The sequence below is a fragment of the Sciurus carolinensis genome, chromosome 18 (assembly GCF_902686445.1).
Source record: "Sciurus carolinensis chromosome 18, mSciCar1.2, whole genome shotgun sequence".
In the NCBI taxonomy this organism is placed as follows: Eukaryota; Metazoa; Chordata; class Mammalia; order Rodentia; family Sciuridae; genus Sciurus; species Sciurus carolinensis.
In genome coordinates, this window is record NC_062230.1 from 28,807,343 (window position 1) to 28,830,282 (window position 22,940).

The following is a 22,940-nucleotide window of genomic DNA, read 5'->3' on the forward strand; positions in this document are numbered from 1 at the left end:
ATAGGTACCCGGACACAATATGCGAGAATTTCAGAACAGTACTACTGTCGCCTCTGGGCAAGGTGAGCTGTTCACTGCACGGGCTTCCAGCTCTGATCCCCCTCGTGAAACCTTGTGGAAAGACTCTGTTCCATCCCGCCCAGCCTCTCCTATAAACGTGCTTTTTATTTTTCCATTCGCACATTAATACCTGAAGGTGGGGATACATTCTTTTAATACTTCCTGTCTGACTCCTCCAAAAGAATGGATCCTTTGCCCAGCCTGGTTGTGCACATCTGTAATCACAGGGACTCAAGAGGCTGAGGCAGGAGGATCGCAAGTTGGAGGCCAGCCTCAGCAACTTAGCGAGATGCTGTCTCAAGATGAAAAATAAAAAGGGCTGGGATAAAGCGTCCCTGGATTCAATCCCCAGTATCAAAAGTAAAAAAAGGATCCCTCGCGGCAGGATCTTTCTCTCCCGGTTACCGCGCTATCTTTAGCATCTGGCGCAGGGCCTGGCCTCTGCATGGCCCATTAGCTATTTATTGAATAAGCGAGGAGATGAATAGATTTACATGGATATAATTTTTAAAGCATTAATTTCCACTCACATTCAGGACTCCTTCTCCTCCGCCATCCTCACTGCCCGGCAACGTCTTTAAATACTGCAATGGCTCTTCCTTCCCCTCTGCTCCCAGTCAGGTGATCAAAGAAATTCAAGTACCTGGTTAGTTTTGAAAAGGGAGCAGACAGTTTTCCTCCCGCTGCCCTCGATCACGGGGTCCTGAGAGGGGGTCCAGGCAGACTCAGGAGACGACCTCACGAACACCCCAGCTGGTGCATCCTGGCTTCTGCAAATGAGTCCCTTCCTTACAGCTCCCCAGGTACCTCCGTGCCTGAGCAGAGGCCAGTAACTAATGGACGGAGATGCTGGGCGTGGGGCAGAGGAGCTGAAGTTAAAGGAGGAGAGGGCAGGCCAACTGGCAAGATATCCCCCCACCAGGAACAACAGTAAAGAGAATCAAATAAGCATTCAAAAGGATCAGAACACCGTCGAGATACGAGGAGGTGTTTCATTTTGTGTCATGATAAAATAAAATTTCCACTGGGTCTCATGTCCAAGCTTTTCTACCCACCAGCCTGGTGACAACCTGTGTATCAAAAATAAATAAATAAATAAATCACCACCTGTACCACTCTACCTGCCTATCCATCCGTCTCTCTATCCATCACCCACAGCCACCTCTCCCTGAATCCCTAAACACATCTGTGGGTACTTGTGCAGAACATTCTACCATGACTCTTGGGAGCAAACCTCTCTAGCTTTGCCTGAACATTACCAAATCTTCCTAGTAGCCCGGGCAACTTCATTTTCTAGCAAAAGAGAGGCTGAGTAGAGAAATTCTGATGTCATTCGACCCTGAATCTGACACGCATCCATGCTTGATCCTCCTGTGTGACCCTGGGCAAGTTACCTAACCTCTCTGAGCCTTATGCTCCTCTCTTGGAAATTACGTATCATAAGAACACTGATCTAAGTGTGGCATTTGAAGGCTAGATGGGAAAAGCCAGTTCCTGGCAAATGAAGAACCTTAGTGGTGGAGATCAGGATACAAACTGACTTCGAACTCCTTCCAGACTTTTGCTGCTGTTGTTATTTCTTCATTTCTAGGTCACCTGGTTCCAGGGTAACCACCATCTGGAGACCAGAAGAGCGTTACCGCTGCAGTCAGGGCTTCCTGGGTGCGCGCGGCTCCAAGCTGCACGGGGGTGTAGCCCTTGCCGGTGGCCTCGTTCTGTTAATCTGGCTGTTGAGCAGAAATCCCTGCTGATGCCGAGAGTTGCAAAGCTCGGCGGTGCTGATGGCAGAGAGCAGCAGAGGGTCCTCGGCACCCCCATGCATCCCCCAACCCAGAACAGCTGTGCAGGGACAGGTTCACGGGGCCATGGCGAGGACCTCTGCAGCGACGGGAGAGCGGCCAGCCCCGGTGGCCCAGTGCCTGGGGAGCTGGGCTGACGCGGAAGGTGAGCTCCCCGGCAGGCCCTCCATGGCCCGGGCCCCAGGACGGAGCGGGAGACATGGTCCTGAGTGGCCGAGGGCGGGGGGCTCACGGGCCACGTGCCGTCCGTGAGGCCAGTCACCCACACTTGGGCACAGCTGCCATCTTGCCCGTGGCATATGGGAGCATGTGGACACTGCTCTCTGCCAGCACCCCTTCCCTGCCCCTCGAGTCTGACCCGCCCGCAGGCAGCTAAACGGGATCCCCCTGCTCACCCCACGACGGGCTGAGGCCCAGCGCGAAGGAAGAGTTGGCCGAGGTCTCTGCCAACAGTTAAAATAAAACATTGCCCTGTGGTTGGGTTTCGGCGTCTCCTTCGCACTGGAGAATCAGAACTCGGGGAAAGACAATGATGTCCTCGGGCTCCCCGAAGACTCAGGACCGGGTGACGCGGATGGCGTTCTGCTGGGGACACGCGGAGGCCCTTTCCCAGGGGTGCCACAACGCAGCCACGTGCAGGCCCGAGTCATGGCCTCCGACTGCCCCTGCCCGAGGCTCAGGCTCCTGCCAGGTGTCTGGGGACGAGGCTGCAGGAGGGTCAAGCTCAGAACCCTCCACGGGCAGCTCCAGCCCAGCCAGCGAGACGGGGTTCCCAGAGTCCTGCACGCGGAGCGCGTCTGCCCCGGGGGCGCCTGAGCCGCTGGGTTTCCTTCCGGGGAGCGGCGCTCGCTCCTGGAGCCCACACGGAAGCCCTGCCCTGGTCTGCAGGACGTGCGTCTGTCTCCCAGGCCGGCACGCGCCCTCCCAGAGCACCCGGGGAACCCGGGTCTTCTTCCCATACCTCAGGATTTCCTCGGATGCCGCCCTGTCTATACGCACACCCAGCGTCTCCACGTGGGATCTCACAGTACGCTCCCCGAGACGGCGTCCCGCCTGGACACCACGGGCGGCAGAGCTGGACGGTTCCTGCCTGCTGGGCTGGCCTGGCTCCCTGGGGTACAGGGCCACGTCCCCGGCCTCGAACGGCAACGCCCCCACCCATGCGCAAGCAGGTGAGGCCCACAACATCTGCAGATGTCACCGAAGAGCTTCCGGGGACCAAAACCGGCTGCTGGCTGAGAGCCACCAGCTGAGGAGTCTACTTCCAGGAGCGAGTTCAGTTACGGAAAACGGACTTCAGACTTCATCCTGCAGGTGAAATTCCCACGGCCACGTGGCGTGGGGTCCAGGAAGGACAGAAGAATGGAAGGATGAGACGGAGGAACTGGCTTCAGAGGTGCCCAGAGCTGACAGACTCCCGTGTGCCAGGGAACAGGAGGACGGACCAGCGGGCGTGTGTGCTCTCTCCTCACGCCCCCTGGGCAGAATGTGGGGAGAGACGGGCCTAAGGAGGAGCGCGGGGGGCGGCAGGTGGTCTCTGCCAAGCGCTCCAGAAATCCCCAAGGGACAGTTGCCCAGCCTCGGGATGTCCACCTAGGTTTCACTACGTCCGACGCTCGCCGAGAGTTCGCCGTGGCCCAGGAGAGGGCCCATCCTGACCTTCCTCCTCGGTGCCCTTGAACCAACCCACGGAGCTAAGGAAACAAAGGATCCGAAGATGGACCCCCTTGGACTTCAGCAGGAAGGACGACGGCCTCCACCTCTGGAGGCTCTCACAGACACCCGTGCGCACCTCTGACTTCACAGACACCGCTTCCTGTGATTGTCACCACGTCCCTGCAAGGCGGGGGCCACTTCTGTGGCCCTTTCCCAGCTTAGCGATTCAGTGGCCACCAACGTCCCAGGGCAGGAAGACAGAGCTGGGATTGCGCCCAGGTCCGTGGATGCCGACCTGTGCCCACACCTGCCAAGACGTCCGTCCCCCGCAGAGCAGAACAGGACGCAGGGCCACATCCCTGCTTGCTGGGCCCAGGGTCACCTGCCCCCACAGAACATGCAGCCGCCTTCTAGACTGCCCAGAGTGGCCCCCGTGACGCAGACGGCAGAGCGTGGGCCTCTGCAAGGCCTGCCCCTCCCAAGACTGCCCAGAGCAGTGTCCCCCTCTTGATGGCTCCTCCTTCCCGCCCCGCCCCTGACGTTTACCTCCTCCTGACAGAGGAAAACCGCCTGTGGTTCTTGCCACCCACGGGCGGCACATTTAGATCCCAGGACGCGAACGTGCACACAGGTGTACACGGTCAGCCAGAGCGTGGACACGTGCGTGTGCACCCACACCCCCGTCTGGGGCCGCAGGACAGCCTTGCGGGCTCGTTGGTCCTTCTGGGCTGTGGGCCCCAGAGGACGCGTGCGTGTCCCCTGCAGAGCAGATCCCAGAACATCTAGGCGGAAATCAGTGACAAGGACCGGGGGAAATCAGTGCTCACCTGGGTCTCCAGGGTGATCAGCGGGCTCGGGTGCGGGTCCTGTGGGGAGAGAAGAAAGCGCACGTGAACGGGGTGACTTCCTACCCAGCACCCTTCTCTCCGCTCCTCGCCCGGGGAGGGGGCACCCCTGCCGCAGGGATGTCAGGACAGCCGGCAGTCGGGAGCCTCCCCACCCCAACACTTCTCCCCACACCCGAGCAAAGGAGAGGCCCACGTTTGTGCTCAAGGGAAGTCAGGCACGTGGCCCAGCGTCCCTCTGTAGGACGGGCAAGGAGGATCCCTAAGAGGATCAGAGATAAACCTCCGAGAACACGCAGTCCCGGTCAGGGCACGGCCCGCAGCTTGGGTCTGATGTTGCAAAGGAAGAGAGAAGTCAGAGAAGGAGCCAGAAACGGAGGCGCGCATTCTGCATTCCCACGGGCCGGGAGGATCCTTTCAGGACAGAGGAGCGTCCATTCTCCCAGTCTCCACAAAGGCCCGCTGACAGGGAGTGCTGGGGGGCAGTGTCCCGGGTCGGAGGCGTGACCTCTTGGGGCTGGCGGAGGGACAGAAGGACGGGACTGGGGGGCGGGGGGCGGGGTCAGCCAGGGGTTTCCGAGGAGAACAGGAAACCGCCCGCGAAGGCTATTTCTGCTGGCTCTGAACCCCACCGGGGGCCACCACTCTGGGAAAACAGCCTTGAGTGGCCGCTCACAGAGAACGGGCCTGATTGTGGGGCGCAGGACGGACACCCCGTGTGGGGCTTGGCTCTGTCCCAGCAGTTTCCCCAACGCAGGTGTCCAGGAAGCCTTGCCCATGGGCCCCTGCCCGGGGCCTGGACTGGGTGCGAGGAGGAGGGCAGGGGAACGGGACGCGCTCACGCCGGCTCCGGGCCCCTGCTTCCTGACCCACCTCGTCGCGTCGTTATCATGACACCTAGTCCGGGGGGTGTCAGGGCCAGGACCGTGGGCACGGTGAACTCTGGCCTCGGTTTCCCCAGTGCCGGGCCGCAGTGCGGCTCCCAGCACGGCCATGGGAGGCTCCGAGACGCCGATCGCCACTCCCAGACTGACGGTGCTCAGACCCAGGAAAGTCCTGAGGGGAACACTTCCCCCCGGCCCCCATCTCGGCATCGGGCCACCCAGGAAGCGAAGCCCCGGCAGCCGGCTCAGCCCCTCCCTTCGGCCTCGCCAGCTCCTCCCTGGGGCCTCGGGGACTTGTGCTGGTGGAACCCAACATTCCGGAGCCACTTCTGCGGGTGAACGGGTTCAGTAGCTCCCCTTCCTGAACCCCACCAAGCAGTCCCTCTGTCACTCACATGCAGGAGGAGTGGCCCCTACCTGCCCCAGGTCCCCCCAGGTATTAACCACACACAGGACAGGAACAGTTTCCTCCTCGGGTGGCAAGAGGGTCCTCTTGTGCAGGCCACCCAGTGAGAGCACGCAGACTCTGTCCTCCACGTCCGTCTGTCCACTCTGAACCCCCGTCTAGATTTCGAACTAAGAAACCGCATCCCAGCCACAAAATTAGCCTCGTTCCCAAAGCCAGATCCTGGCGAGGCAGGGCTCCGGGGGTGTTGGGTGCCTGCCCAGATTAATTAAGCTGTACTTCACAGCTCATTTGGCTATTGTTTGGGGCTTACGCTTCACTGCTCAGCATCCAAGAACACCAAACTAACCCCGAAGAACATCACTGCAAAGGAGCTTCCTTGGAAAACCAGGGAAATACCGGTCAACCAGACTGACGAAGCAGCCCTGTCCCTGGACACAAGGCAGCACTGGATGTGCCGTTCCACAGTGAGATGAGAGAGCCCATCGCACGAGTGGTTAGGGGTCCGAGATTCTTAAAAAGCTTCGGGAAGTCCAGAGCACAAGCACCACCTATTGAGCATCTTAATTAGCTGGGCAGGAAGAGGATGAAGTGCTCGCAGTGGCCAGGCCCCTCGCACTTGGGGTTCACCCGCCCAGGAAATCTGGTTCTCCTCCCTCTGCCCACGTCGGAAATGTGAGACTCTCCCTAAAGAGGCTCAGTCCCGAGGATTCCAGGTATGACTGCGAATCTGTGAGGTCTCACTTTCAGCAACATCCTCCTTAATTGGAAAGGCTAACGAAGTGGAACTGGGTCAATGACGCTGGCTGCCTGATCCATCCAGTCTGTCTAAATTGGGACTCTTTGGTTTACAGTAGAGTAAATTCCTGTCTGTCAGGGGAAGGCTCCTGGAGACCAAAGGGGCATTTGCGACGTGCCCGCCTGCTACAGCGGACAGCTTCTGGAATCTTAATGCCGGTGCCAGGAGCCAGGGAGCCACCGGGCCCAGGGACGGGCTCTCTCACCCCATCGCACTGCCAGGAGTACACTGGGGGAGTCGAAGAGGGAACCAGGGAGACCGACCGACAGCTCCCCAGGGCCACACGCCCCGCTCCCGTGACTTGGCGCCCTTTGCATCGTGCTTCTCGTCCCCTTCAGTCTGGGTCTGGTCACTCGACTGGCTCCGTCCCATGGGGCATCAGCAGAATGTGACTCAAGTCGAAGCTTGAAATTGGTTTGACTGGCACCTTTTCTGTTTTTGCCACCACAAGAGCCTGACCCGGGGGCCTGCTGGCCCAAGGAGGATGACGGCCTGGAGCAGCCCGGAGCCTAGCCCGCCTCCATCGGCTGACCTCTCCCTCCGTCGGCACAGTGTTTGGATCCACGGAGTTTGGGGTGATTTGTTCAACAGTGTTGTTGTAACAGCTGAGCAATACACTTTCCAAACACTGCTCCGGCCAGAACCAGAATGTATTTTCACAAACCCTCAACAATATAAACTCTCCTGCACTGAGTCTGCAAATACGTCCCAGAGACTGGACGTAACTGTAACTAACAGCTCTTCCCTACCGGGGACTCCTGGGCACAGGCTGTGTGCTACTGTCCCATTACATCAAGTCAGGGCACACTGGACCAGGATTTTTATTTTATTTTTTTTGTTAGTACAGGGAATCAGATGCAGGGCCTCAGACATGCTAGGCAGGTGCTCAACCACTGAGTCACACCTCCAGCCCTTTTTCAAAAACTTTCATTTTTAGACAAGGTCTTGCGAAGTTGCCAAGACTGGGCTCAAACTTCCTTCTGCCACAGCCCCCCAAGTAGCTGGGATTACAGGCGTGCACCCCCACACCCAGACCCTGAGGATCTTGCTCTCCGTGAGTTAACCTTGAGTCCTCTTTGCCTAATACAGCAGTCTTTCTGAATTAGTCGATTAGATGCCTTTAGGACAACGTAAAAGAGACAATCACTCAGAATCCTTTGCCCAGAGATACAGTTTTCGTTCCTCTGGCTTGTTCTGAACCGCAGTCCTTGGGCATATCACGTGACGACAGTCTAGACTAGTTGATGAATACAGGCGAGTGCTTCTTATCCAAAAGGCTCAAGACCTTTAGAAGGGTTTCAGATTTCAGATTTTTTCAGATTCTGGAACATTTCCATAGACTTTACAGGATAAGCATCCTTTAATCTGAAAATCTGCATTTGTTCAAAATCTGAAACCTTCGAGCATCAACACGACACTCAAAAATGTTGAATTTCAGAGCATCTCGGACTTCCGGAGGTGGAATGTTCAACCTGTCATCATAACTGACATCTGTTAAAATCCTACCATGTTCCAGGCGCTGGGCAGAGCTTTGGTGCATAGATCACGGCGTTTCCCCGTAACAACCCTAAGAGGTCAGTACTATCATTATTCCCATCGTAGATATGGAGAAATTGTTGACGAGAGACGTTGAGCAGTCTATCCAAGGTCACATTGATAGCACTGAAACCCTGGATTCTGTCCTTGAACTTGAGGAAGCTGCTTTGCTGTTTGACAGTAGCTCAACTGCAGAATTCCGCCCCACCTAGGATAAAGGGATCTTGCAATACAGACTACATCTCTCCAAGGGATGAAGACTTACAGAAACAGACGGCGCCGGTACTGGGGATCCTTTCTTGGCATCTGGACTTTTTTTAAGGTTGTTCACGTGACTGACAGAAATCAGCGCAGGTGTCATGACTAAAACCAGAACACAGCCACTTTGCCACAGCAGAGGACCGGGTCGGGTTGGCCCAATCAATCCACCTGCACGGACTCCACGTAGCACCATGAGGGAGATGGAAGGGGATTTCAAGTGGCGCTGTGCACACTTATCGTCCCAAAGCACATTGTCCGAGGAGGAGGCAGGAGTCTGATCGCAGGTCTTGGAGAAACCAAAGTTCCTGCCCCTCGAGAGTCTTGCTCCTGAGACCGAAGATCCGGGCTCCCATCAGGGCCAAGAGTTAAGCTTCACTCACAAAGCAGGGCAGAGGGGCCCGTCCACTGTTGCTCGAGGCGTGCACGGAGCGTGTGGCTCTCTTCTGTGAGGACGTCACGCGGTGCTGGCTCTCGGGTGTGAGCAGCGGCCCCGGGGAGCCAGGCCAATCCTGACTCATGCCTTCTGAGCCCAATCGGCCCTGAGGCCCATGGACTCGGGACACCCTCTGGCAAGACACTCGCAGGAGACACACGGGAGGGCTGGCTCGGGGCTCCTGCCCTGCGAGCCGTGTGACAGGGGACAGAACAAGGACGCTTCCACCATCGAGAGACTGCACCTCCTCTGTCACCAAGCAGCAGGCGCCGGGGGAGCAGGCTCCCAGAGATCACCCAGTGGAAGCCGGGTTTTGATACCAAGCCGGACCCTCCAGGGGCTGGCAGCAGGCCAGCGAGGGTGGTTCAGAGGAAAGAGGGCGGTCTGGGGTCAGCACCGGCTTCCAGGCCTGTCACCCCTGCAACGCCACCAGGGCTGTCGTGACAACACCCAGTCGCATGAGAAAACGTGTGTCCTCAAGTCCTAGAGGCTGGAAGGCCAAGATCAAGGCGTCCGCGGTGTGGGCTCTCAGGGGCTCTCCCTGGCTGGTGGTGGCCCCTTCTCCCTGCGTCCGCTCGGTGTATGAGCCTCCCCCGTGTCTGGGTCCAGGCTTCCTCTCTTCATGAGAACCCCAGGCAGACCCAGCAGAGCCCCAAAACCAAGCCATTCTAACCGAACCACCACTTTCAAGACCCCAGCCCCACGGGGAGCCCCCTTCTGAGGCCCTGGGCACTCTGGCTTGAACACAGAACGGGGGTGCCCCGGGCAGCCCACACTGCAAGCTGGCAGGCCCGTGACCTCAAACCGCTTGGCTGCTGTGACCCGAGGGGACTAGGAGAGACTCCGGTCTCCACCAGAGCTGCTGTGAGACGGGAGCACGGCACTAACCATCCGGACCCTCCTGTGAGTGACAGAGGACACTACTAGTAATTACGCCAGCCCCACGGACACCTGCCCGGACTGCGCTCGGCAGAGCAGCACACATGGCCTCCTGGTCTTGACATCACAGGTGGCCAAACTCCGTCACTCCACAGGGGTGGCGAGGGCGCCTGGCTCCTGCCTCTAAGAGAAGCGTCCGCTTTTTAACTCTCTGCGCTAAGGAAGGCGGGATCACACCCTCCCACCCCGCCACCGGAGCAGTCCTGCCACCGGCAGGCCCCACCTCATTGACGGCCAAGTGAGCAAAGGCAGCGGATCCCTCGGGAAGGCCAGCTGTGCCAAGCGTGGGATAGCGGCCACCTGCCAAGGGAGGGATGGAACTTCCCGTTTTTATAGATCAGACAACTGATACGCGTGGACGAGGGCTGGCCCCGCTCGGAAGGGACGGAGCCGAGACCAGTAAGCAGGCTCGGGAGGTGCCAGAAACCGCTCCATCAACAACAGCCTGGTGTGTCTCAGAGTAGAGCCGACTGAGTCCCAGTCCCCAGGCAGGGATCCGAGGGATCTGGATTTTCACTCAATTCCCTCGGGCCGTTCTTCTGCACACGAACCTGCTCCTGAAAGCCTCCACCCTACACCATGGTAACCAAGGCTCCTTCCTGGAGAGCCCGCCAGTCGCCCAGTGTCTGATGCACACGGGGCTCTCAGAAGAGATCGATGTTCCTGCTGGGTCCCCAGGACACTTCCCAGCGCCCGCAAGGTGTCACCTGACACGGCAGAGTGTCCCTGGGACCCAGGCTGGGCGCCGTGGCTCTCCTCTTGCCAGCGTTCCCTCCCCAGGGACACGGAGACTCCCGCTCACCTCCTTCTCCAGGTCTAGGTGCAGCAGCCAGAGGGTCGCACAACGGGGTTTTCTTTCTAGACGTCCCTGTGGGAGTTCCTGGTGAGCTCCTCTCACGGGGCGGTGGCAGCCAGATGCAGGCTGGACACATGCCCGGCGGGTGCCCGGGGCACTGGGGGCCGAGGCCAGCCACACGGAGCTCCCCCAGTGGTCGGAGAAAGGCCCACCTGGAAGGTGACCGCAGGCCAGAACTGCACAGGGCCCGTCTTGCTGGAAAATGGGAACTCCCCTTCCGACAGCTCGGGAACTCCCCTTCCGACAGCTCAGGGGAGAACAGGACCCCAGAGAGAGGGCGCGGCCTTCCCGGCGCCCAGGAACCTGGGCATGTGCGCTTCGGTCCTTTCTCCGGCTGGATTTGTCTCCCTCTCTCCTTTATATGAGGAGTTTTAAACACCTGGAGGTCTCTTTAGTATGTGACATTCCTCGCATGGTTTGAAGCCCAACCCCAGGAAGGAGCTGTGGAACACCCACACAAAGCTCGGGCCTCCGGGGCTGCCTCTCAATCGCCCACAGCCTTGGAGACACGAGGAGCCACAGGCACACGGAAACTCAGGAATCGTGCCACTGCTCCCAGAGCTTGGTGTGTGTATCTTGGAGCACAAACAACACCCCCAAATCTCAACCACCGTGTCTGACATTTTGTTCTCTACGTGCTTCAAGAGGATTTGTAACTCTCTAAAAAGTACACAGAATTACAATTCTCTGAACTGCAAGGTGCTGAATATCCCTGCCCCAAAAATTACAGGCTGGAGATATGAAGTGTCAAGGCAGGTGACTGACTGGTGGGTGGCCTGTGGGGCCTCCCGCTGCCTTTACTTTGGTCTGTGGTGTTGACAACATATTTGAGATCGTTGCCAATGTTTCAAATCCAGGCTATTTCAAGTGCAGAGATCAGAACTTCTCACTTCTCTTTTAAAACTGGAAGATATAGCAAAACTGGCTATGCATTCCCACATCTGAGTGGCCCTGCCTGGCTGCGGCAAGCAGCTGAATGTGTCACCCCCATACTGAAACCTGACTGAGGTCACTTGGGTGGGTCAGTATTGACAACAGCTCACGGCTGGGTTCCTTGTGAATGAAAGCATTACTGGAAGCCGGCAGTAAGTACTAGCTCATTTAAACATCACGCTACCTCCAGGACGTAGGTATTAATAGTTCCCATTTCATAGGTGGTGACACTGAGGCTCAGAAGAGCAGTGAGGTGCTTGATGTCATCCATCAGTAAGTGGCACAGTCAGGACTTGGACCAGAGTGGCCCAGCTCCCACAGAAGCACTTTGGGCCACTAAGTGACAGTGATTTTCAGTGGTTCAATCACTTTGGGACTCGCTGAGCCACGGTTCAGTCGATGAACGGGTAGCACAGGAAAGCGATGGACCCGGGAAGTGCATCGGATGTCCCTAAGGCCAGCTCTTCCCCTTTCCCTGCTGTGGGTCTCCATGTTGACCGCTGACCACTGAACGTGTTGTAGTTGATGATGACGATGTTGAGGGTGATGAAGACGATGACCACGTCTCACTGTCACCGTGAGGACGTGCCGGGACGATACTTGGAGTCGGCCTCAGTGCTGGGGCGGAGGAGGAGAGCCGCCATGCAGCTCCTGGGAGGACAATTGCCAGTCCTGCACGACGCCCTGCTTCGTACGGCTCAGAAGTCTTCCAGACCACGAACGAGACCCGCCACGGCTGAGAAGGAAGGACGTGGCCGACGCCCCCCCGAACCCAGCATCCCCCTCCATCCAGGTGCTGGCTGGACCCCCAGGGTGGCCACGGGGCTATTTGGACCTCGTCTTCCCGCAGCTGGGAACTCGAGCCGTACCTCAGCTCAGCCCCATAGCTCATGTCTCCGGGCACGGCCTCCAGCGCCTACCGCATTTGCACCCCGATGCTGTGGCCGCCATGATGACACCATCTGCAATGCCAGAGGCGCCCGGCTGCTCTACGCTCCCAGACCACCGGGGGTGTTCTCTGCTCCACAGGGACTAGTTCAGATCTGAGCTCCAGAACCTGAGGTCGGAGTGAAAGAGAGGAATGTGGCCGGGTCCCTCTGTGGGGGCCAAGGGGACATTAATAAGCAATCGCTTGACCTCAGCTCTCAATACGGCCCTCTGAGCAGACATGGCCAGTGCATCTGAGCTTCCTGATGAGATGAAGCTTAGCTCCCTCCCTGACCTGACAACCCGGCGTTTTCTGGTGGAGCATGGGAATCCAGGAGGAGCAGCACCTCCTACAGGCTGCGCACAGCTCAGAGCGAAACTCAGTCTGGGACCCAGTGTCCTCTAGCCGAGTCCTGGGCTCACCCATTTTGCCAGAATAAGTCCCTACTGCTTCCCTCTCCCCTGTCCCCCGAGAGCCTATTGCCAGGACACCTTCTGGTCAACACGCACTGGATCCCAGCCCTGGGAAAACGGATGCAGGCCGGCCTCACGCCTGGACTGCTTCCCAGAGGCCACACACGGCACTGCCGAGGCCGTGGGGTGCGGGAGCCGTCCCAGGCGGCAGGGAGCAGGGGGCTCCGCGGCTCCAGGCCGTCCCTGGGATGGGGCGCCTCCTTCCCGGGCTGGAAGGGAGATGCTGAGACCCTGTGGCTGCCAGCTGCGCCTGCAGGGACAGATGTGCGTCCCACACTCAGACTCGGGGTGAAGGCAGAGGGGGTCCCTGTCTCCAGGGGGCTGCCAGCCTCCTCCCAATGACCATGGTGACAGCTGACATTGAAGTCCTTATAAGGCACCATGATCAGCAATTGTGGGCATTATTTCAACACATCTTCCCTCCTCCTCACAGAGCGCCGGCCAGGGGCTGGCCGTAAAGTCTGGGAACGGGGACGATTTATTTTTGTGCTTTTGCTATGAACACACTGTGCATTGACTTGTTTCCAGACTACGGATACCCTGTCCCTAATTTACAGAGGAGGAAGCTGAGGCTCAAGGGGTTATAAGACTTGCTCAAAAGCTACAGAGCCAGGCCTGTCTAACCTTAACCAAAGGAACCACAGCACTGGGAGGTGGCCCGGTTCCATCGACACGCTGCACAGTACATTTTTTTTTAAACTAGTCGCCACCAGCAGCTCGGGAGGCTGAGGCGGGAGGATCACAAGTTCTTAGCCAGTCTCAGCAACTTAGTGAGGCCTTAAGCAACTCAGCGAGACCCTGTCTCTAAATAAAATATTTTAAAAGGCTGGGGATGTGGCTCAGTGGTTAAGTGCCCCCAGGCTCAATTCCCAGTACAAAAAAAGAAAAAACCAGTTGCCAACATTTTAAATGGTTTCACAATATCCAAATGTATGGCTTTCCTCAAAATGTCCGAAGATCTGACCAGGTGGGCAGGCAGGCCCCCGTGACCAGGGCTAGCACTGCTACCTGCTTCCCCTTGCAGGTGGACGCACAGGCTCAGGTGGCTGCAGCTGGTCCTGGTCACCCGGGCTGAGCCCTGGAAGCATCCGAGTCTGTGACCCCTTCATCTGTTGCCCACACACTTGACTGTCCCCTTACAAAAGAGCTTCATGCACCCACAGGAGAGATTCCCAGCACCGTCCCACCCTGAGACCCGTCCCAGGACAAGTCCAGGACCCCAAGACTTGAGAAATAGGAAACCAGCAATCCAGGGACAAGTTCACGGCCAAGCACTGATCCACGCACGCGGAGCTCATCACCTTGTGTGGGGGAGGGGCGGGGGCCGCAGGGGGAGCACAGGAAGAGCTCGGGGCGCCCCCTGCTCCCCGCTTCCTGCCCAGGCCGCCTGCAGCTGCCCGGCTGGCCGGCTGTTTTCCTCCCCGCGCCCTCGGAAGGAAGTACTTGACAGCGGAGTTGGCCCGCGGAGCTGGAAAGCACACAGGGAAGCCCCGGAGACAGGAAGATGGGAAGAAAGCAGGGCCGGCCGAGCCCCCGCTAGCCCCTCACCAAGCCCCAGCCGGGGGAAGGGAAGGGGGTCCGGGCACACGGATGCACAATGAGCCCCTTTCATGGGTGAATAGAGGCCTCTCCTCAACTCCGGCTCAATGGCTTTGTGTCTCAAACGACCGATTCCACACCCAGAGCCACATGGGTCGGACCCCGCGCCAAGGTCAGGCCAAAGCCTGAGATCCCCCGGCGGGTTGATAATCAGCACCCAGGAGACGGCCGCTGCGCTAAGTCTCCTTGGGCTAATCCAAAGGCGACAATGATCCTCTTTGATTTCTAAGCTTTTCTGCACCGGTTGGGCGGGGACCCTCGCCCACATGTGTGCCAGGCTTGGCATCGCCGCTCGCCCTATTCAGGATCCGAGGCGCTTCTTTCCCAGGAACTTCATTGGGACATCTGTGGGGAGGGGGTGGGCAGGATGGGGAAGAACTGGAGACGGGACGCACGCTGGGGGTGGGGACCGCCCCCGACCCAGGCGGCGCCCCTGCTCAGCCAGCGCTCTGGGAACAGGATCGCAGAGGGTTTGCAGAGGGAGCGCCACCCACAGGGGCCAGTGAGCGGCATGCGGCTCAGACGGCAGCTCAGGCAAGGTTTCGAAAACAAAAATAAAATGCTACGCTGAGTTTGGGAGGCTTCACATAAAACTACAGAGTCCCGGCATTTCTTTGGCAAAGCGGAAGATCTGACAGCGGGGACCCCGAGGCGCAGCCCACCTGGGGCAGAGGACAGGGGTCCCTCTCAGGGGCACGCGCCCCCAGCGGGCCACGCGGTCTTCACCTCAGGTGGCCCGCGTGGTTGCTGCAGGCACGGGGACTGCTGAGCTCTGGCTCCACAGGTCCAAGCCTGTGGACCTGGGCTCAGAGAGAGGTACGCCTGTCGCCTGGCCACAGAGTCCACGGCTGACTCCAGAAGAACAAGGAGCACACACCAGGAGCGCCCGGCCACGAGCACTCTGTTCCCACTGGGAGGGTGGGCAGTCCTGTGTGTCCCTCACTCTCCGTGACACAGGGCCACACTCTGGAGGTGTTGTAGGTTCAGTTCCAAAGCACCACTGTAAAATAAGTCCCTGCAATTTGGGGGGGATTCTAGGGATGGAACCCAGGGGTGCCTAACCACTCCATCACAACCTCCGGCCCTTTTGTTAATTTTTTTTTTTTTTTTTTGAGACAGGATTCTGCTAAGTTGCTGAGGCTGGCCTCAAACCTGCAATCCTCCTGCCTCAGCCTCCCAAGTTGCTGGGATTACAGGTGTGAGCACCACTAGGTCTGGCTGAGTCATGCAAATTTCAGGTTATGTTTATACTACATTAAGCACGCAACAGCACTGTGTTTGAAAAACAGTGCACATCCCTTACATTTAAAAGTACATTTTTTTTTAATGCTAATGATCATTTGAGCCATTAGGAATAAAAAGGTACCAACAGACCCCACACGGGATTGCCATAAACCTTCAATTTGTTAAAAAAAAAAAATTAAAAATGCAGTATCGGTAAAGTAAAATAAAGTCAAGAGCAATAAAACGAGGAATGGCTGCATTATTTTGACGACCCATCCTGCTTTCCTGAGGCCAGGGACTACCTTCTTGCTTTATGCATACTGACGTCCTGCCACCGAGAAGTCACTGGGTAAACGCTCACTGAACCTGAATAGACCGACCTCGAGCCACGGGAGGATGGGGCTGAAGAGATGAATTCTCAGAACCCGGGCAGGGTGCGCGGTGGGGGTTGTTCCCTGATGCATGGCCACCAGGCAAGGCTTTGCCTGAGCACCAAGGACAGAGCAGAAATAGACAAGCCCAGGCTACTGACTGACGGCCCGATGCTTAGACGAGGAAACAGAAAGGCTAGTCTCGGGATGTGTGGCCTATCAGATGAGCTCGGAAGACAGTGTGCGCTGACATCGTCACAATACGTTCCCAGGGCAAGTCTAGCTCAGGCGTAGGCTGTAGAGGCCCTGGGTCCATGCCCAGCACAGCAAAAACAAAATTCTTTTTCCAATTAAAAAAAATGCATAAATTATATTCCCATTTTATTAAAGGACGCAAAATCTCAAAAAAGAAAGGCAGACCCCCCAAAGCATCGGCAGAGGTGACATTTTCCTGTTGATTGTGGTAACCCAGGGCCTCCCACGTGCCAGGCAAGGGCTCCGCCACTGAGCTCCCAGCTCCAGGCGTGTACTCTGCTTCATGGACGCTTTTCTAAGTCTCAGAAGGAGGTCGAGGCTTTCCACGTGGTCCTCTGCTGGATGAGGCCACGACAGGTCTGCTCCAGCTGTGTACAGGAGTGCACGTCAGGACGTACCCATGCAAACCCAGGAGCTGTGCAAGAACAGACGGGTCTGCACGCGTGGCCTCTGCCGGCCAAGCCCTCCTACAAAGGAGCAGCAAGATCTGTCGACTGCATGTGCCTCGTGTCTCCCCAACTCTGGGGACTACCCCCGAGTCACCCCGCTCCTGAAACTAATCTCACATGCTGCTGGGGTGGGGGGCGAGGTCGGGGCAAGGTTCCACCGAGCAGACTTGGATTTCTGGGCTGGGACAGAAGCAGGAAAGAATGAAAGGCAAGAGCAGGCCACATCCCACCTCTGCACTTGGCGTCTGTAATTATTCACGCAGCAACATCTTGAAACGCCAAAAGGGGGGAATACTGCCGTTGTTCTGATTTCGCACGCTAACTGTGTTTACATGCTAACAGCGTTTCTCGGGGACAATTATCTTATTACTAGTGCACTAATCTTTTCAATCTTTTCAACACAGTTTACAGCTGCAGACTTCAAAAATTAAGGCTAATTAAGACCCTGCTTTCGGCAGGTAGGGCAAACTACTCACGAATTTTAAGAGAGTAAAAGGAAATCGTTGAGTGCAACGGAGGGCACAGTGTCAAAGGCAGGGAGGGGAAAGGACGTGGCTGTGATCAGTGGGAGGGATCCGCCCTTCCCAATGCCACAAGGGTGGGCCTTGTTGTCCACGGGGACCCCCTGCAGATTCCAGAATCCTCGGGCCTCACGTCCCTCACGTCCACTGGGGCGGTATTTGCAAGTCACATATGCGCTGGGTCCCGGTCAGCTCCAGGTTCCTGGAGCGCCCAGTACGCTACGCATGGGACGGGCATCGTTGTTAGACTGCGTGAGATTGAGAACGAACGTTGACAAGAAAACACAGTCTGTAGATGTTGACAACAGACACGATATTTTTCTGAATATTTTCAATCCCCAGTTGGATTCCTAGATGTGGAACCCACAGATGTGGAAGAGCCGACTGCATTCCAGAAAACACAGGCAACTCTCCCAACGGGAGACCTGGAGAATTCAGCACCAAGGACAGCTGGTGAGGCCCCAGGGACGCTATTCCACTCATTCCACCCTCCCAGGCTGCGGCCCCAGTGGGGGGGCGGCTGCCAAGGTGAATTCTTGTGCCACAGCACCTGGGGGCAAGCGCTGGCTCAGTCCCTCACACTCTGCGAACTGGGACACATTACTTGATACCCTGGTGCCTCAGTGTCCCCTTATGGGGAGCAGTAATGACAATAATAAGACCTACCGCCTGAACCCAGCATCAGGGTTGATTAAATTCAGATTTGTCAAGTGCGGAAAATGCCTGCCGCGTTCAAAATAAGCATCAGATAAATGTCTCTTTTTAAAAAATATCTATTTTAGGGCTGGGCTGGGGCTCAGTGGTGGAGCACTTGCCTGGCACGTGTGAGGGCCTGGGTTCGATCCTCAGCGCCACATAAAAATGAACACGTAAAATAAAGGTATTGCGTCCATCTACCACTAAAAATATTTTTAAAATAAAATAAAGTATCTATTTTAATGCGTGTGGCTTTGGGAACTAACCACAGAGTGTGGCGTACTGATACGCAGCCGCCGCAGGCTCGTTCTTGACCTCAGACACGCCCCACGCTGCGAGCCATTCGTGAGTGACATCAGACCATCCCGGGGACCTGCTGGGTCTGTTAGCAGCACCTTCTCCAGTTCCTTGTCCTGCAAGCTTGTCGGCTGCCATGTAAGGTCAGCAGCTGGGATGGCCCATGGTTACTTCTGGTTTGGTTTGGTTTTAAATCACAGAGATGCAGCCTGCTCTCGCTGGGCTGTTGTGGGGACCTGGGTTTCCAGTCCTGACTCTCTGGCCGGCCAAGCTCCGGCGACTCCTCCTCGGTTTCTCCCAATCCCTGGGCCATGACCCAGGCTGGACAGCCTGCCGCTCATCTCCTCAAGTGCTCACACAGATCCCATGGGGCAGGGCGATGCTGACCCCATTATACAGATGAGGAAACTGAGGCTTTAAACAATTCCTCCATAGTCCCACAGATTGCAAATAAAATGGTCACAGTGAGTGTGGCACAAAAGTTCAACACGCTCTCCTCCAACCATTTCCCAAGCTAGCTGGCTGCACTTCTCAAGATGGTTACTATAACCGGTATTGCTATTACTCGCTCCGATGGTACCAACCACCAGCAGTCCTGACGCACGCTCTGTGCCAGGCACTATTCTAAGCCAACGGCAGGATTAACTCACTGAATCCCCACCCATACGAGAGGGACTATTATCAGCCTTCGTTTTATAAATGAGGTTAATGGGCTCAGAAATGCTATGTACCTGTCCCGGTCACACAGTTAGAGAATGTCAGGGCCAGAATTTGCCCAAATCTAGAAGACCTGGCTCCAGACCCACGGCTGCTCTCTCTTCTCCACACTCTCTCACGCCTGTCAAATTCAATACCCGTCTCCTTTTCAAAGGACACTATATGAAAGTGTCACTATATAATATATACTCCATAACGAGACAGAAGAGGGATCGATCCAATCCTCATACATTAATCTACCCATCACAGAATCAGTGATTTTATTACATTTGTGATAAATTCTCCCAAAATGGGGGCTGTAGGGAGGACAGGAAACTCATCTAGCGTGGAAGACTGTAAGGTGCTTCCGGGAAGTGAGAGGTGAGCCAGGCTTCCAAGAAGGAGCAAGAATCAACGCGTCAAATGTGGGGCAGGACAAGCATTTTAGGCGGAGGAAGCTGCAATAGTAACAGCCACATAATTTTTGAGAAAGGCAGGCAGCCTGCAGGTAGAACTTGGAGGGGGCGTGGCGTGCGGTGCAGGGAGGGTGGAGCCCGGATGGGGTTATGAAGGGCAGCGGGGAATCCCCAGGGAGGGCGGGGTGCAGACTGGTGGGCTCTCCATCGGAAGTCACCCCAGTCCTGCCACCAAAGAGGCCTTTACATAACCAGATCCAAAGCCATCTCTAAGCCCCACCCAGCGAGTCCACGGGCTGAAGATTTTCATGTAATTCCTATTCCTCGTTTTCAGGGCTCATCCCACCTCCCCCACAGGGTCAAAGCCGCAAGGCTGCTACCAAGTTTTACAGAGTTTTATTCCAGCCTCGCTACTGCTGCAGACCGGGAGAGACGAGAGGTGAGATGTCACCGCACACTGCAGTCTGATAAAACATCCTTCTGTGTCTGAAAAGGAAAGACAAAAAAAACCACCTCAAACTGGGTTAGATAAAGGTCAGTGTGCAGCTCTGAGCTCTCCGGCTCAAGGAAAACGGTGTTAGCATTTCTGGGTTTTAAGAAATGTAGGCCTGGGATGTTCCCCACCAACCAGGCCCGTCCCGCACAGAACCGAAGTGCAGACCACCTCCCGCAAGCCCCAGCTCCTGATGCCCACTGGTGCAGGGGGTCTGGTTTCCTTCACCCCGTAGCTCAGACAGAGCACAGGAGACATCGGGGCTACAATCAGGAACATTCCAGACTAAGGAGGATGCAGGGGTCCCTCCAGCCACTGCAGACCCAGCCATTAACATGAGCAAGATACAAGCTCAAGAGAGGTGAGGACACCTGTTAAGGTCACAGGCCGGAAGAGGAGGCCACCAAGTTCAGTTCCCCATCTGCGTGACTCCTGACCCTCTGTCACTAGCTGACGTTTCTCGGGCACTCACTGTGTTCCAAGCCCTGCTGAAGCCCCCAGAGGCAGTAATTCACTGAACCCTCACAACGTCTCCGTGAAGCAGGTGCTAGTCTGAGTCCCGTTGTGCAGATGGAAAGTTGGAGGCCGAGCTCCCCCAGCCCAGAGGAGCAGAGTCTCAATGCACAATGGATGCTGGCATGTGGCCTCCCTCGCCTGCCCCTTAACTTCTGCACAAGAACCCCCCACAACAACCACACAGGAAGTTTGAGGGATGTTTGTTGCTGCTGTTCTCTTGTTCGTAGTAACTCTCTAGTGGGGCAAAGAGAACCACTCTGGGGCTCACCGCCCACGCCAAGCTGCACCTGCCTTGGCTGCCAACGGACCCGCTCCCTGGTGAATTACATCGCTGGAAATACAGTAAGTGGGGGTGAGCTTGTACAAGCTCAGGCTCAAGGTCAGGCCACAGAGGATGGGAACACACTCTTGGGACCCCACTGGCCAGGGGCAGCAGCATACACCTGTAATCCCAGCGGCTCGAGAGGCTGAGACAGGAGGATCCCAAGTTCAAGGCCAGTCTCAGCAACTTAGTGAGGCCCTAAGCAAGTTATCAAGACTCTGTCTCAAAATAAAACATAAAAAGGGCTGGGGATGTAGCTCCGTGGTAGGGCACCTCTGGGTTCCGTCCTCAGTACCACAAAAGAGGACAAGCCAGTGGCCAGTTTGGTCGGTCTGAATGCCCACGTTTCCATTAAAGAAGTCGTCAGGAACCTCAGCTTCCAACGCCATGCACCAGAGGCCCAGAGGGGAGAGGCAGGGGCCACCAGGGTCCCCATGGGAGGGGCAGTCCTCACGGCGCTCCACCACACCGCAGGCAGGCGTCCCGGGCACATGGCCTGTCAGGACCCCAGGGTCGACGCCAGCCCAACAGCAAAGCCATGTGCCAGGGCCAAGCGGGCTCTGGACCGTGGCCTGTGCCGCCCTGGGCCTCGAGGGGCCATCCTTCACGCCCTGGGCAGGTGGTGCTCAGCCAGGGTGGCTCTCCCTGGGGACAGCTGACAGCGTCCAGGCCCAGGTTTGCGTTTCCCGATTTGAGGGGGAAGATGCTGCTGCCTCCAGGGGCTAGAGGCCAGGGTGGTGCTCAGCATCCTGCCCGGTTCAGGTGGCCCAGCCCCAACGCCGGTCATGTGGGGCAAAGAAGCCTGACCAAGGGGGACAGGAGCCAGGAAAAGGGCCCGACCAAACGGTGACCCCAAGTCCCTTCCAGACCCTTCCCCTGGCTTCCCGGCCCCCGAACAGACCCCCGTGACCTGGAGGAAGGGGCAGCTCTGACTTGCTCACAGTCATCTCTGCAGGGCCCCAAACAGGGTCTGGGTGACATTTAAAGAATGGGGATCCTTCATGGAAACCCCGGCCTGGGGTGCACCAGCGAGCCAGGCATCCAAGGAAGCAACCGCCCCAGGAAGGCCTCTTGTAGAGCCCGCGGGCCTGCAGCTTTGGCAGATGGCAGCTGCAGGTCCCCGGCCGGCTGGCTAACCCTGCCGTTCCGCGTCTGCATCCCTGAGACAGGGATGACGACGCGGTGGCAGCAGGCACAGGATGGGGTCGCAGGAGGAACGGGTGGGCGTGGAGTCAAGGGCACAGCCGAGGCCAAACAAATGAGCTCCCACTGCCTTCACGCTGACCATCTGAACCACCCCAAGCTGGTGACACCCAGGGGCACAGCGCGGGAAGGGGAAGGCACGGGACTCCAACTGGAGCTGACTCAGACCCACCTGTCAGGGAGGCAGGGCTTCCTGGAGATCACCCGGGAGGGAACTCCGGCCTGGCGGGGCCGCTGGAGGCCACTGGGCAGCCCTGGACACGGCGGCAGTAGGTCCATCCTGCTGAGGGTGCGGCCTTTGCAGTACAGGAGTGGGCCAGTGCGGTCCCTGTCCGGGGGCACAGCCGGCCTGCTCTCCACCCAGGCACAGGGCTGGGCACCGCCTGGTTGGCTGCCAGCCTCCTCCGACACCCTGACGCCCGCCCCGTGCCAACGCCCACCCAGAGGGCTGCAGCCACCTGTGCCTTCGTGGAGCCGAGGCTACGGTCTCACCCACCCGGCCTCCTCTCTCAATTCTCTGTTCCAAAGACACCCCGAGTGCCAGGGAGCCCCCAAGCCGCTGTGGCTTCGGTTCCTTTCTGGTGTGGCCACGTGAGGCCTGTGGGCTTGGAGCCCCTGAGCACCCCAGTCGGGGCTGGAGCCCGCTCATCGAGGGCGAGGCTGGACGGGCTGTTCCGGGTCAGCCTGCTGGGCTTCCCGCCAAGGAGGACGCGCTGTTGGCCTCGCTGAGTTCCAGCAAAGAGCTGCCAAGCACCACAAGACCCTGAACCCAGCTCCGCTCATCGCACAACAGAAGGATGGCGGCTCAGAGGGGCAGAGGTGGCCCCAGGCCACTGGCATTGCGAGTCCCATCCTTGGTTCCGTTGCCACTGTTGCATGGAAGTGCCTCAAATGTGTGCACACGCTCCAGCATTAGGGACAGTTCCTGCCCTGTGCTGAGCACGGCATACAGCTGGTACTCAGTAGAGGTACAGCCCACCCTGCACAGAGTATGGCATACAGCTGGTGCTTAGTAGATGTGCAGCCTGCCCTGTGTTGAACGTGGCACACAGCTGGTGCTCAGTACATGTGCAG

General features: G+C 57.5%; 1 protein-coding gene across 2 annotated transcripts in view; it reads right to left on the bottom strand.

Moving 5' to 3' along the window:
* The window catches only part of Xylt1 (xylosyltransferase 1), a 262,914-nt gene that overhangs the window by 177,509 nt on the left and 62,465 nt on the right, over positions 1 to 22,940 (bottom strand). For both annotated transcript variants that reach the window (XM_047533540.1, XM_047533539.1), the window contains exon 2: positions 4,343 to 4,381. In XM_047533540.1, the coding sequence (XP_047389496.1) occupies positions 4,343 to 4,381 (39 nt within the window). The remainder of the gene's footprint in view (positions 1 to 4,342; positions 4,382 to 22,940) is intronic.